This window comes from Panthera pardus, unplaced genomic scaffold (assembly GCF_024362965.1).
Source record: "Panthera pardus isolate Hobbes unplaced genomic scaffold, ASM2436296v1 HiC_scaffold_11, whole genome shotgun sequence".
NCBI classification, from domain to species: domain Eukaryota; kingdom Metazoa; phylum Chordata; class Mammalia; order Carnivora; family Felidae; genus Panthera; species Panthera pardus.
In genome coordinates this window covers 80,018,782-80,033,742 of record NW_026526666.1, presented here as the reverse complement: position 1 = coordinate 80,033,742, position 14,961 = coordinate 80,018,782, and the positions used below count along the sequence as shown (strand labels likewise).

General features: G+C 45.8%; 1 protein-coding gene across 5 annotated transcripts in view; it reads right to left on the bottom strand.

Moving 5' to 3' along the window:
• The window catches only part of DLGAP3 (DLG associated protein 3), a 63,069-nt gene that overhangs the window by 21,736 nt on the left and 26,372 nt on the right, over positions 1 to 14,961 (bottom strand). For all 5 annotated transcript variants that reach the window (XM_053897789.1, XM_053897785.1, XM_019429890.2 and 2 more), the window contains 4 exons: positions 11,953 to 12,158; positions 11,567 to 11,639; positions 705 to 918; positions 103 to 416 (listed from right to left, as the gene is read on the bottom strand). In XM_053897789.1, the coding sequence (XP_053753764.1) occupies positions 103 to 416; positions 705 to 918; positions 11,567 to 11,639; positions 11,953 to 12,158 (807 nt within the window). The remainder of the gene's footprint in view (positions 1 to 102; positions 417 to 704; positions 919 to 11,566; positions 11,640 to 11,952; positions 12,159 to 14,961) is intronic.

The following is a 14,961-nucleotide window of genomic DNA, read 5'->3' as shown; positions in this document are numbered from 1 at the left end:
AGGGCCCTGTCGATGACCAGGCGCAGAGCAGACCAAGGAAAAGGTCAACCCATCCCCACCGGCCAGGGCCTGAGCTTGCTTCGGCGCCTCGTCCTGCCGTACCTGCACCCCAATGGACGGCCGCCACTTCCGCTGCCGCGCCAGGCTCCGCAGCTCCTCCCTGCCAGGAATGGTCTTGATGATGAGTGTAGGGGGCTTGGGGCTGGCCCGGGGTGGCACCGGAGCCAACTCCAGGGTGCGCGCGCCCATGGCCGGGCCGTCCAGCCCGTCCGCGGAGCTGCAGCGCCGGGCGGGGCCCTCGGCGGCCGTGAAGCTCTCGTGGGCGGAGTCGGTGCTGCTCTGGGCCGTGATGGAGATGCGGGGCGGGGCCTGGCTTCCCGGCGGGATGGGGGACGGGGCCTTTCTGAAGTTGAAGGCTGTGGCCGGAACGCAGAAACGCAGCGGGTGAGAAACTCGCGTCCCATCGGGTGTCTTGTGGCCCACCGCCCCACACCCACGCGGTGCCCGAGGAGGCAGCAGGCACGCGTCCTCGAAGCGCTGCTATGTACAGAGCCGAGGCTTGTTCTCCCCATCATGCGGCCCAGAGAGGCAAGCCAGCTGCCCAAGATCACACAGCACAGCTGTGACTGGGGCCAGCGCCAGAACCCAGGGCGCTCTCCAACCTAGGGCCGGGCGGGGGGTGGGGGCAGAGAGGGCACACTCACAGGAGCCGGGCCTCCCTGAGACAGAGGCAGGGGCAGCAAGGAGGGGCAGGCAGTCGTCGTCTTGAGAGCAGCCGGCCTGGATGGCCCGGAGGTAGCTGTGGCTCCGCATGCGGAAACAGCCGGGCAGGTCCAGGGCGTCCACTGCCTGGGACTCGAGTTCCCCAAACACAGACCCGCACACGGCCTCCAGCTGCTGGTTCAGCTCCTCACTGAGCTGGGGGCAGGGGGTAGGGACGATAGTTACAGGGGTGCTGGGATGAAAGCGGGTGTCTCTGAGGCGCATTGCCTTAGGAATATATCTGGATCTGCAGAGACTGCCTCTGTGTGATGCTGGGACGAAAAGAAACCCTCACTCTGTGCAAAGAAGGATTGAGGATCCTATGCCCTGTGCGGCTCTTCAGGCCTGCCTCCACTGTCTTGGGGTCTGTTCTTTACCCTACATACTTCTCCTTCCACCCCATCTATGCCTCTCCCGGACACCTGGGACCGCGTCATCTTTCTCTCCACCTACAGCCAGCCCCTCACATTTCTCTCACCTAACCCAGAGGGAGAGGACCAGGGACATCCACCCTCCTGCCCAGTATGGAGGTGGGGAACTGCAGGGAAGGCAGTGCGCGCCTTTTATCTTATTATTTATGATCCATTACATTACAAAACTGATTGCACCCTATAGAGATATATATACCATGGGGCAGGGCAGAAATTAATGGGTAAGTGATGGAGCAAAAGTTTTTGTTTTGATATTTTGTGGTACAGAATCCATGGTGGTTTAAAAAAAATTAAAGCAACTAAGAAAAAAAGCAAAACAAAAATTCTGTTCATGGAACCGTGTCCCCTAGCACTGCACTAAGACTAAATGTACCGCAGAGATTGCAGCATCGTTTGTATTATATGAGAAAACTGGCACAAAGGAAAAATAAAGGTAGGTGGTCCAGGGATAAGTTCTACACCCAGAGCACAGGATGAGTACAAGTTTGACCCTGAGCTTCAGAGCAGCCAAAGCATCAAGGAGTATAGCTTGCAGGTTGCCTGCAGCACAGGCTACAGAGCCAGACCCGCCTGGACTCAGATGTTGGCTCTGCACCTTCCTAGCACTAACTACTTAAAGCTTTGGGGCCTCAGTTTGATCACCTGCCCAATGAGAATGATAATGGTACCATCTTCATGGGGATATTTAGGGGACTCAAAGAAAAACATGTGGGGCATTTGGTGCAGGTACTGGTACATCCTAAGCCTTCAGTGGATGACATGTGAAGGTCTCAGAACCTACCTGGAAACAAGCCACTGCTCTTGAGAACCACAACTATTCCCTGTTATTGAGCCCAAGAGAAATCCCCCCATGAGTGATTACGTAGAGACCATTGGAGGAAGTCATGGATAAGGTCCTCGGTAGCATCCACATGGTAAATATGACACCAAGTGTCCCATGGCTGCATCTTGTGACATCTCCCAGGAGATTCATGACGTCATATTTATGTGCAATCAACAGATAAAGTAGTGGCTTGGCTCACGTGTAAAATGCAACTTGACATTTCCATAACTCCACCTCCAAAGCATAACATGACATCACTAAATTCTACCTCAAATTGAGCAGAAATTTCCATCCAATTCTACTGATCTTAATTTGCCCAAACTAAGGCTCAGAGAGAGCCGATGAACTGTCCAAAGATGCCCAGCTTGTAAGTGATTTACCAAAGTTAAATGCCAGGTTTCCTGGCTCTTTTCCCAGGCTGACTGAGCATCAGAATCTCCTGAGGACCTTGTTAAACCTACCTTAACTCAAGCTCCACTCCAAGGATCTGAACCCAAGGCTCTCTAACCATATGCCTCTCTTTGCTTTGGCTGCTTCAAAGCTCAGGGACAAAATTTTGTGAAAATTTGGATTCAGTGGTTCCAGTGTGGGCCCAGTAATCAAAAAGGAGTGTCTGGACTTCTTTCTGCGGCTTGTTCTAAAGTAACTTCATTAAAAATAATAATAATAAAATAAAATAAAGTAATTTCATTACAAGTGTACAGAAATCACAGGTCATGGAAAAATCAATCCAAGATCCTGTAGAAGTTAAGTTCTGCCATGTTTGGCACAGGCCACACTTCTCTGGCAGCTGTGGTTTTCATCATGACTTCTGCAAGTTTCCTATCTCTGGACCTCTGGGGTACCAAGGACCAGTTTTATTTCCTAAAGCTCAGAAGCTGATCTAACTCCTGCTATTTCTAGGCCAGGCTCAAGATACTCCCCAACTAGAACCAATCCAGCTCAGAGAGTCCCTTCTGGGGCATAGGAGAGTTGATCTAACTCCAGTAGAGAGCATTCTGGATACCACAGATGGAAGGAATCTCATTTTGCAGCTCATCTCTGTATCTCCAAGCCTCTTCTGTGTGTAAAGTTCTAGACATAATATCTGGCATATAGCAGAGGGTCTTAAATCACAATGACAGTACCTTTCAGAGGCCTCTCCTTCCCAGAGTCTCTGAAGCTCTTGAAATCCCAACCATATGCTATTCCTATGACCAATTCTATCCAAGGCAGACAGAGGGAAGGTGAGAAACTCCCTGGGGACACACTTTCTATCTCTACTGGCCAAGAGGAGCTTCTGAAGTGTTCCCACAAGGGACCAGGACCTAAGGGAAACACAGAATTGTATAGACTCCCAGAGGAATATTGCACCGGTGTTGATCTTTACTGTATTAGAATTATAAAATTGTAACATTGTGCTGTGAATTCTCCTATTATCCCTGCACTGTCTTCCACCCTGTTTCCCCCAGCCCCCACTGTCAGTAGAGTCAAAGTCAAAGAATCCTCTTAGAAAATAGGAACCTTAGCCTTTTTCCAAATCAGACTCAGAATCGGTAAATATTTCCCAGGGTGTGGGATATTTAGCAGAAAACGCTTTGCTTGGGTCTAACTGAAATTGTCCGTGCTGGAGTTGGCAGGTTCATCTGGGGGCTACGCAACATCCTCCATAGTTTACCTGTGTCATTTAGTTTAGCTAACCTTGGAAAACACTCCCATTTCAAAACACTCTAAAACACTGGATAAAATATAAGAAATGTTTTATATGCATAGCTGAGCTCACAAGAAAGCACGATGTGTCCCCAGGGGACAAAAGCAAAGAGGAGACTAGAAAATCAGAATATTAACTGTGTGAGTCAGGGCTGCAAACAGCCCAGGGGCGGTGGAAGGTGGGGGTGCAGGTTGCTGGTCTCAGGGACTAACGGGTTTAGGTATTAACACTCACTTGGATGTAGGAGTAAGGCGCTGGGCCCACATGAAACACAGCATTGGAAATGAGAACCTCCATAAAGGTAGGAAAGGGGAAACCTTTCATGAAAAGTAGACTAAAAAAAAATTAATTATCAGCACAGGATGATAATAGGAAGCTAGTCTGTAATCTAGGCACTGGAGGGAGGGAGAAGTAGGCCAATGTTCTAAGATTTTTGTAGCCACAAGCTGGTCTTCACATAGATACAGGATTCTGTCTGCATAGGCCTGGGTGACCCAGACACCTCCCTGCAAATTAAAAATTAACATAAAATGGTCCCAGACCAAGAATAGTCTAACAGAAGTGATTGCAAAGTATTTTCTGAGGAACAAATTTCTAACCCAGGCTGTTCAGGATTGTCACAGATAAAGTTCCACTGAAGATGAGTTCATACCAGACCATGTGGTACACTACCCACGACACAGCCCCTAGTGATGTCCACCTCCTAGCATTAACACCCTTGTATAGTTCCCTCCTCTTGAGTATGGCCTATACTTATTGTAATACATAGAACATGGCAGATACAATGGAATGTCACTTCTGAGATTAGATTACAAAGAGACTGTGGCTTCCATCTCGGGCACTCTCTCTCAGTGTCTTTGCTCTGGGAGAAGCAAGCTGTTATGTTCTGAGTAGCCCTATGGTGAGTCCAACATGTCAAGAAACTGATGACTCTGGCCAATAGCCAGTGAGCATCACATGGCAACAGCCATATGAGTGAGTAAGGAAGTAGATATTCCTCCAGTCAAGCCGTGACATGACTACAGCCCTGACCAACATCTTAGTGAAGCCATGTGAATCACCTGATCCAGAGGGTACCCAGCTAAGCTGCACTGAGATTCCTGACCCACAGAAATGGTGAGATAATAAATATTTGTTGATTTAAGACTCTATGTTTGAGGATAATACGTCACACAGCAATAGATAACTAAAACAAACTGTGACATAAACAACTAAGCTTTTATTGAGCTAAGCCATTGAGAATTCAAGCTTCATCTGTCACAGCAGCTCGTGTTACCTTAGCTAAAACAGATTAGCTTTTAAACTATGTTTAAAACTTCTAAAACTTAAAAGATAAAACTGAAAATATAAGAAGAGAACATAAACTTTGAAAAGAAGACTAGAAATATTTAAAAGAAACCAAACCAGCTTTCCAGAACTGAAAAAGTCAGTCAAATAAAAACATAATTAATGAGTTAAATCGTAGATGAGACACAACTGAAAAGAAAATTAGTGAATCAGAAGATACATCTAAGGAACTTAGGCAGCATAAAGAGGCAAAGAGATGGAAAATATGAACGAGAGGTTAAGATGCATGGAGGAAAGAATAGGATCTTGCAGTTCGTGGATTCAAGCCCCATGTCAGGCTCTGTGCTGACAGCTCAGAGCCAGGAGCCTGTTTTGGATTCTATGTCTCCCTCTCTCTCTGCCCCTTCCCCACTTGAGCTGTGCCTCTCTCTCAAAAAAATAAAATAAAATAAATAAACATTTTTTTAATCTTAAAACAAAACAAATAATAGGAGCTCCAGATGAGGGAATAGAGAGAATGTAGAAGAGGCAATATTTGGAGATAATTATACTGATGGAGAATTTTCCACACTTCTAACTTCAAGCATGACAGAGTGACAAGCTGGACAAAACTGTCAAAAATAACTATTTCCTCACTCTGAAAATCAGTCAAAGGTATACAAGAAAGAAACATATACATGAAAATTACTGAAGAGCATGAGTCCGTGGTGGCCTTGCCTGGGGCTGCTCCCATTACTCAAGTTCCCAGCTCTATCAGTTGCAATAGTTCAATCAGGGTGAGGCAGGCTGTGAAAACCAGCTGCTTCATTGCCACTGACACTTAATTTGGGCTCACTTAATTTGGAACATTGTCAGGTATAGTATCAAGAATGGGGGGGGGGGGGGAAATAGAGCAGGAATAGCCAGCAGCACTGCTAAGCTGAGATTTCAATGCTGTTTGGGACAAGCAATGGACTAAGAGATGAGGCAGAGATTTAACAGAGAAGTTTCAGGGGATGAAACAGCTAGAGAAGGTTTGATGAGCTCTCCACATATCTTGAGTTAAGTAGGGGTGAGTGCATACACAGCAGAGACCAGAGACGTCTTGAGCTGCCCACACCTCTCTGGCCAATGGGACTTGTGCACATGTGAGGAGATAACACAAGAGAGACTGGCAAAAAGTAAAATTCAGGGTAGGCTTAAAAAGAGCCTGAAGTTTGTACTCCCAGGTCCACACACACAACCATAAGCAGAGAGAAGCCTTTCTGGCTTAAGGTTTTTGAGCACAATCTCTGACCAATCTCTGGCTGAACACTAAGCTATACAGACACAGGACAACTCCTAGGAAGGCAGGCTTAAAAATAAAAACAAGAAAGAAAAGAAATTTAGTGAATACATCAGAGGCCACGTTTAGCATGGAAGACAGATTTCACAGATTTAGTCCAGGGATTAACAAACACATAATAAACAAAGCAATAACAATCAAGGGGTAAAGTAAGAATCCAGAGTTGCTACAATACGCTATCTAAAATGTTCAGAATATAACAAAAAAATTATGAGACATGCAAATAAACAAGAAAATATGAATGTTCCCAAATGTTTGATTTACAGACAAAAACTACAAAGCAGCTATTACAAATATGTTAAAAGAAGTAAAGTAAATCATGTTGAAAGATTTAAAAGAAAGCACAATAACTTCATGAATAAAAAATCACAACAAAAAGATAGAAAAAAAAATTTTTTTAAAGAACCAAATAGATATTCTGGAGCTGAAAAGTACAATAACTGAAGTGAAAAACTCACTAGAACGGCTCAGCATATGAAATAATCAGTAAACTTAATCAGTATAAATTATCCTATCTGAAGAATGGAGAGAAAAAAATAATAAAAATAAACAGAACTTCAGAGACCTACAGGACAGTAACAAGTAAAGCAGTATACATGTAATGGGAATTCCAAAAGAAGAAGAGAGAAAGGGGAAGAAAAAGGAACAAAGAAATAACAGCTCAAAACTTTCCAAATGTTATGAAAAAAAATATTATTCCACAGATTAAAGAAGCTCAGTAAATTCAAAGTAGGTTAAACACAAAGGGATCCATAGCCAGATACATTACAGTCAAAATGTTGAAAGCCAAAAACCAAGAGAAAATCTTAATAGCACAAGGGAAAAACAATTCATCACATACAAGAAAACAACAATATGATTAACAACGGGCTTTTCATCAGAAACAATGAGCGCTAAAGGCAGTGGAATGGTATATTCAAAATGTTGAAATTAAAAACTGTCAGCCACTGGGGCCCCTGGGTGGCTCAGTCGGTTAGGCGTCCGACTTCGGCTCAGGTCATGATCTCACGGTTCGTGAGTTCAAGCTCCGCATCGGGCTCTGTGCTAACAGCTCGGAGCCTGGAGCCTGTTTCGGATTCTGTGTCTCCCCCTCTCTCTGCCCCTCCCATACTCATGCTCTGTCCCTCAATAATAAATAAATGTTAAAAAATATTTAAAAAATAAAATAAAATAAAAACTGTCAGCCAGGAATTCTATATTCAGCAAAATTATTCTTCAAAAATGGAGTAAAATTAAAGATGTTTCCAAATACATATAGACTGAAGAATTTGTTGCAGACCTATCTTACAAGAAACAATGGAAGTTGTTCAGGCTAAAGGGAAGTGATACCTCATGGTAACTCAAATCCACAGGAAGAGATGAAGGGGACCAGAAATGGCAAATATAAAAAACTCTATAGATATGTTTTTCTCATTTTTTCTCCTAACTTCTTTAAAAGGTGCAAAATTTCACAAAGCTATTATTTATAATACCAACATTCCTTTATAATAACTGTTAGTTTATAGCATATGCATAGGAAAGGTACATGACAATAACAGCACAAAGAGAGGAGAGAAAAAAGAGACACATTGGAGCAGAATTACCAGAATTAATTTTTTTTACCAGAATTAATTAGATTTTAATCAGTTATGATACACTTTGTAATTCCTTAAGCAACTCTAATAACTCAAATAATATAGTAAAAGGGAGTTAATAACAAAGAAATTAAAATGGTTCACTAAAACATTCATTTAATACAAGAGAAGACAGTAAAGAAAGAACAGAGGAGCAAAAATGACATATGACACAATCCAACCATATCAATAATCACATTAAATGTGAATGAACAAGAAAGCCTCATTCGAAAGGTGGTAATTGTTAGATTGGATTTTTTTTTTTTTGAAGCACAAGTAGGTTGAAAGTAAAAGGATGAAAAAAGATGTACCAACAAACAGTAACCATGAGAGAATTTTCCAGATTTGATGAATGACATTAATCTTCAGATTCAGGGAGCACACACACATACCACAATGAAACTGCAGAACACCAAAATCAAAGAGAAGATCTCAACAGCAATCAGAAAGAAATGAAAAACTATGCATAAAGACAATTAGATTGATTGCAGACTTCCCAACAGCAACAAGAAGAGACAGATGACAAAAGAATACATTCAAAACACTGAGAGAAAATAAATGTTGACCTAAGATTCCATAATAAGCTAATTTATGTTAAATAACGAGGGCAGACTACATCTTTTGTTTAAGGCAGAGTTTTATACTAACAGACATTCACTGAAAAAATTACTAAAGAAGATTTATTTTTTATTTTTTTAAACGTAATTTATTGTAACTAAAGAATATTTAAAAGGAAGGAATGAAACGTAAGAAGTTATGGGGGGAGGGGTTAAAGATATGAGTCTATATAATCAAGTACTAACAGCATAAAATTTGGGCACCTGGGTGGCTCAGTCGGTTAAGCCTCCAACTTCAGCTCAGGTCATGATTTCACAGTTCAAGAGTTCAAGCCCTGTGTCAGGCTCTGTGCTGACAGCTCCGAGCCTGGAGCCTACTTCAGATTCTTTGTCTCCCTCTCTCTCTGCCCCTCCTCCGTTCAATCTCTCTCTCTCTCTCTCAAAAATAAATAAAATGTTAAAAAAAAATTTTAATGTGACAATAATAAAGACTAATTTGGAGAGGTAAAAAGAACATGGAACAAAATGCCAGGCAACATGTACAATAAGAAGGGAAGAGGTCATCAAAACTAAAGTATCCTAAGGAAAGAAGAAATTGTCAAATTTAGACCTTGCTAAGTCAAATATGCACATGAAAATTATAAGAGTGACCACAAAGAATGAAAATAGAAAATAGAACTGCCAAACCAGTGTGGGATTTGGTAGTAAGAAAAATGAAGAAGAAAACTAATCCAAAAGAAGGTAGGAAAGGAGTAGAAAAGCATCACTCAAAAGGCAGGAGAAATAGAAGGCACACAATGAAACAGCAGTAATACTGTTGTATTGATACAGGTGTATCAGTAACCACAATAAATGTAAATGTACCAAACCCTCGAGCCATTGTCAGTATAGATATAAACTAAATTCCTTAAACTATTTACAAAAGACCTACCTAAAACATAAGGAGACAAAAAGCTGGAGCACACCTGTGGTGTCAGAAGGGTAGCAAGAGGACCACTGTGGCTGCAGCGGGTGACAGGCGGAGAAGCATTAGGAGCGGGATTCGCAGGTAGCAAGGGACAGATCGTGCAGGGCCTTGTAAGTCCTCTGAGTAAGGTGAGGGTTTTGAGTGAACGTAATTCTATTTTGAAATGATCACTCTGGGATGTACTGAGAGAGAATGAAGTGGGGCAGGGGCACGTGCAGGAGACCATTCAGGAGGCAGTGTCAAAGCCCAGACAAAGGCCATGGTGACTTAGGCTGGAGTGGTGGCATCGGAGGTGAGAAGTGCTTTGGTCCTGGATATACTTGAAGATGGGACCAACACGGTTTGCCGAAAGCTTGGATGGGGCACGTGAGACAGAGAAAGGAGTCAAGACTGACTTCAGGCTTTTAGATCAGAACTCCTAAAAGGATAAAGTTGTCATTACCTGAAGCAGAGACAACAGTGGACGGAGGAGTACGTTTGGGGAGGTAGGGGGAATGGGGTAAGGGTACTAGCAGTTTCGTTGTGGATATCTTAAATTTGAAATGTCTACTAAACATCCAAGTGAGATTTCAGTACACAGTTAGACACACATGCCCAGCAATTATGAGAGGATTGGGGCTGGAGATACACATTTGGAAGTCACCAGGCCCTCAATAATATTCAGAGCCAGGGTGCCTGGGTGGCTCAGTTGGTTAAGAATCTGACTTTGGCTCAGGTCAGGATCTCACGGTTTGTGGGTTTAAGCACCGCATCAGGCTCTGTGCTGACAGCTCAGAGCCTGGAGCCTGCTTTGGATTCTGTGTCTCCCTCTCTCTCTGCCCCTCCCCTGCTCTCTCTCTCTCTCTCTCTCTCTCTCTCTCTCTTTCAAAAATGAATAAACACTTTTAAAAATTTTAATAAAATAAAGTAATATTCAAAGCCATGAGCCTAAATGAGCTCACTTAAGGAGTGAGTGTAGAGAGAAGTCCAGAAACCAAGCCCTGAAAAAAAACCAGTGTTCAGATCCTGGCGAGTTGGAGAGGCACTGGTGGCAAGACCAAGCGTCAGCAGCCAGAGAGAATCTAGGAGAACCTAAAAGTTATGGTGTCCTCAAAGCCAACTGACTGAGGTGTTTCAGGAAGGCGAAAGTCCTCATCTGTGTTAGATGCTGCTGATGGGTCAAGTAAAATGAGGACTGAGCATTGAACTAGTGGGTTGAGCAACATAAGCTAGTCTGATGAGAAACAACAGCTGTGCCAATCAGATTCCCTGATTCAGGAAATGTAACAAAGACCTCAGCAGCAAACAATAGGAGCCAATGTGGACATTCTTCTGCACTGCTTTTTTGCATTGCTCTTTTTTCCCTGGCAAACAGTAAAAATAGCTAACCTTTACTGAGTGCTGGCTATGTGCCACGAGCACTATTACGATGCCTATTTTTAAATAGAGAAAGTGGGGCTCAAAAAAGTCAAGTAACTTGCCCCAGGTCACTCGGCTGGTAAGGAGCTGAGCTAGAATTCCAATTCATGCCATACATGTAATTACTAAACTGCACCGCCTCTGCTTAGCTAAGGGAAAAGTCTACACTTAGGGATGGAACTCACATTTATAAAGTACCACTTTGGAGCCAGGTACCTTGTGTTTGCATACATTTTCTCACGGAACTCTCACAAAGCCCCTGAGATAAATATCACTACTACTGTCATTTTAAAGGTGAGAAAACAGAGGCGTTGCCGTGTCTTCCAATGGTTGGAGTGGCGGGGAGAGAACTCAAGCACAGGCCATCTCTCAGACCGCAGCTCTGCCTATCCCTGTACCATCTGCACAATCAAGCCTGCCTTTTGCATGGGGCGAACTGGGAGTAATCAGGCCATGACAGGACTGGAAAACCTCAGAAAACTGATGTTGCCCCTGCAAACTCATCAGAGGCCCCTCGGTGGTTTTGAAGGATGTGACTGAGACCCCCAGGCTGAGTCAGATCCAGGAGTCCCAAGGCCTCCCAGCTCCCCCAGAACCAGACCTGGGCTCTCTCCATGGGCAGACCTCTGATTTGCAGGCATACGCTGAGTATGGGACTGACCCCACCCCCCTTCCTTCCCACCCTTTCCTTCAGGTGTGCTGGACCATCCCTACCTGTCCGGTGGTGAGGGAACGGCTGTAGCCAGGGATGGAGCTCCGGGGATGGATCCGGGGTGGGACACAGCAGCTGGGAAAGGTCAAAATTCCAGATTCAGAATGGGGGTCTGCTAGAAGGGGGAATAATAGCACTGGGGCCTCTGAGCAGGTTCTATACCTCAGAAACCCCCAGACAGGCATCCTCCCAGGAGACTCCTGGGCAAAGAGACTCTCCTAAAGAGGCACTCAGAGAGGCACTATCTCACCAGGGACCCCCTCTTTCTGTGGGGCAAAGCGAGACTCCCCCATTTGAATCCTAGGCAGGGAACCCCTCTGGTGCACACCTCCTGCAGGGACCCAGCATCAGCTTCCCACTCTCCGCCCCCAGCCCTCCCGGTCCTTACTTGATCCTGGCCTGGTCCACGCTGGAGGAGCGGCGGGAGGTGAAGCGCCGGGCGACTGCTTTGGGGGACGTCTTGGGGCTGCCTTCTGAGTCTCCACTCTCCTCATCCCCCATGGCTTTGATGTAGCTGCCGCTCCGCATCCTGCGGCAGGGGATCTCCCCATCCTTGCCCCCAGTGGGGTAACCCCCCCAGTCATCTTGCGGCACCTGCAGGGACAGGGGCTTCTGTCTCTCAGACACGTCCCTATGAAATCTAGAAGCCAGAACCCTCTATCCCCACTGCCGGGGCGCTCTGCTAGCTGGAGCAGGCCATGCTCAGGGGCATGCAGAAGCGGAGCTGGAAGTAAGGTTTCAGGCTGTCCCCTCCCTTACAGGAGATGCCTCATCATCCTCCATGGACCTTTTACTACTTAATTGAGGGCCACCTATGGAGTCTTGGAGGTGATATGCCAAGTGCCAAGAGGTTGAAGATCGGAGGCCAAAGTGACCTGTGTTGACCCACCCCCGCAGTGAAGTATCACCTGCCCTCACCTTTCACCCCTCCTGCTCCTTCCTTCTCTTAACCTGCTGACATCCTAAATCCTCCAACTCTCCCTCCTTCCCTCTCTGAGGAGTCACAGAGGGCTCTAAGCAGGGAAGTGCCATCAAATTTGGTTCAGAAAGAGCACTCTGACAGTCCAAAGGGGGGATGCACTGTGTAGCGCTGGGAGAAGGGCAGGGGATCGAGTGGCAGGAGGGAGACCAATTAAAAGGCTTATGCTGTTAGCCAGGCAAGAGATGATGAGCCTAAATTAAGACCATGACAATGAGGGGGACGAGGAGATGGAAATGAGGTGTTAAGGAGCATCAGTGAGCCTGATTAGATGTAGGGGGTGAGGGGGTGGTGGGGGGTGCGCTGGGAGGAGTCACAGATGACTGGGAGGCTGCTGGCTGAGGACCTGGGGGATGGTGCTGTTGTTCACTGAGCCACAGAATCCCAGAGAAGCAGGTTTGGGGAAGAGGTGATAGGTCAGGGTTGAGCATCTTAAGTCTGGCAGAGAACTGCTGAGCAGGTGGTTGGATGTTCAGTTCTGGAGTTCACTGGAGAAATCTGGGTTGGAGGCAGACACGTGGGAGTCATGGGCGGCAGCTGAATCCATAAGGGTGAATGAAACAGCCCAGGGGAAAGAAGAAAGAGAGCTGGGGAGGGATTCACTGACATTTAAAAAGGGGACTGCAAAGAAAGGAAGAAAAGCCTATGAAGTCACCTGAGAAGGAGTGGGCAGAGGGGTAGGAGGGAAGTCAGGAGAATGCCATGTCATGGAAACGGGAGACATTTCCAGAATAAAAGGAGTTGATAATGTCAAATGCCACAGTGCATTCAGAGGTTAGTAATTCGGGCTCAGGAGTTAAAATCCATGTTCAAAATCTCGCCCCATCACTTGCTAGGCAAACTTGGGCAAAACTGATTACTCTCTCAGTTTCCTCATCTATGAATCAGTAATGACAATTATGCCTACATCCCAGGGTTGGTGGGAAGGATAAATAAGTCAATATGACATGCCCAGCACATAGTAAGTCCTCAGTAAATGTTAGCTATTATTATTATAAGCCTTGAAAAGTGCCTTTCAAGGAGAGCTCTCAAGAGACTACTGGGGACCAATGCCAGAACATTTTAGAGGACAGGGAATGTGGATGTCAGACTGTAATAAAGGGAGAATGAAAGGAAGTGAAGGTGTAGAACCTATGCTTTAAGAACTTGGGTATGAAGAGAAGACAGTAGACAGAAGGGGGTATGGAGTTAAAGATTTTGTAGGATAAGAGACTTGGGCATGTTTTCAGAATAAGAGAAAGAGCCAGTAAAGACAAAGCTAGCCTTTAAATGTAGGATGGAGAAGGGGCAGTCAATTCAGGGATAGAGGGGATCCTGGGGAGATGGGTTCAAACCCTGCTAGAGGGATCAGTCTGGGTGAGTGGTCTTGGCTTTTTCTCTGAGCCAAGAAGGAAGGCAATGGGGGTGGCTAGGGATCTAGACGAATCCGTAGGTGGCTGACAGGAAGGTGAGGGAACCTGTGATGGTTGGCCTACACTAGGAAGAATGACGTATAAATAGAGGCGTGGGGGAGAGGGCTGGGGCAGGCAAGGAAGATTTCGAACACCTGTTGTAAGAAACAGGTTGAATGGGGTGAGGATGGAGACTAAGAAGGTCAATATTCAGGGACAGCATAGGGTTCAGGGGAGGGACAGAGACTCTGGGGGTGAGGCTAGGTGAAGGGACAGAGATAAATACAAGAACAGAGACCCAGGGATGGAATGGGTTTCCAGGATGGAAGTAACCCACCAGGAGGAGCAGGGCTCAGTGAAGATGCCGGAACTCAATCAGAAGAGGGTAACGCAGGGAGGAACATAAAGGAACAAGGGCTCTGAGGACAAAGAGGGGTTCAAAAGAGGGTTGAGGGAGAGCTGAGGTCCAGTGGGAGAAAAAGGGTCCCAACAAAAGGGTTAAGGATCCAACAAAGACACCTGGTCTGATGGGGCCAGCTTCCCTTGCTTTTGTGCAAGGTCCCTGCAATCTGTTAGTTCTCCCCCAAACAGGCTCTGACTTTGCAATCCTCAGATGTCTTAGAACCCCAGGCCCCAAGGAATCATTCCCGTCTCTGCACTCTACAGAGAGGAGCCACAAGCAAGCAGAGAGAGACAGGCCAGCAGATGGGATAGCCAGGGCACTCTCTGCCACACTGCAGGGCTCCCACTCCACAGCCACTGCAGCTCCTCGCTCCTCTGCAGGACACTGTGAGGTGCATGTTAAAAAGGAAGCCCCCAGAGAGGTCAGGGCAGCCCTGGAGAAGCAGCAGGAGGCAGCGGAGTGGCAGTGAAGCTCCAGGGACAGCCAGGGCTCAGTTATAGCAGAAGAAGGGCTGGTGTTCCCTCCTTGCCCCTTTCTGTTGGACCCTTCAAATCCCAACTTAGAGGACCTCTCTACCCAGGAAAGGGGCAATTCAAGGACAACCCAGAAGTCCTGAATCTGAGA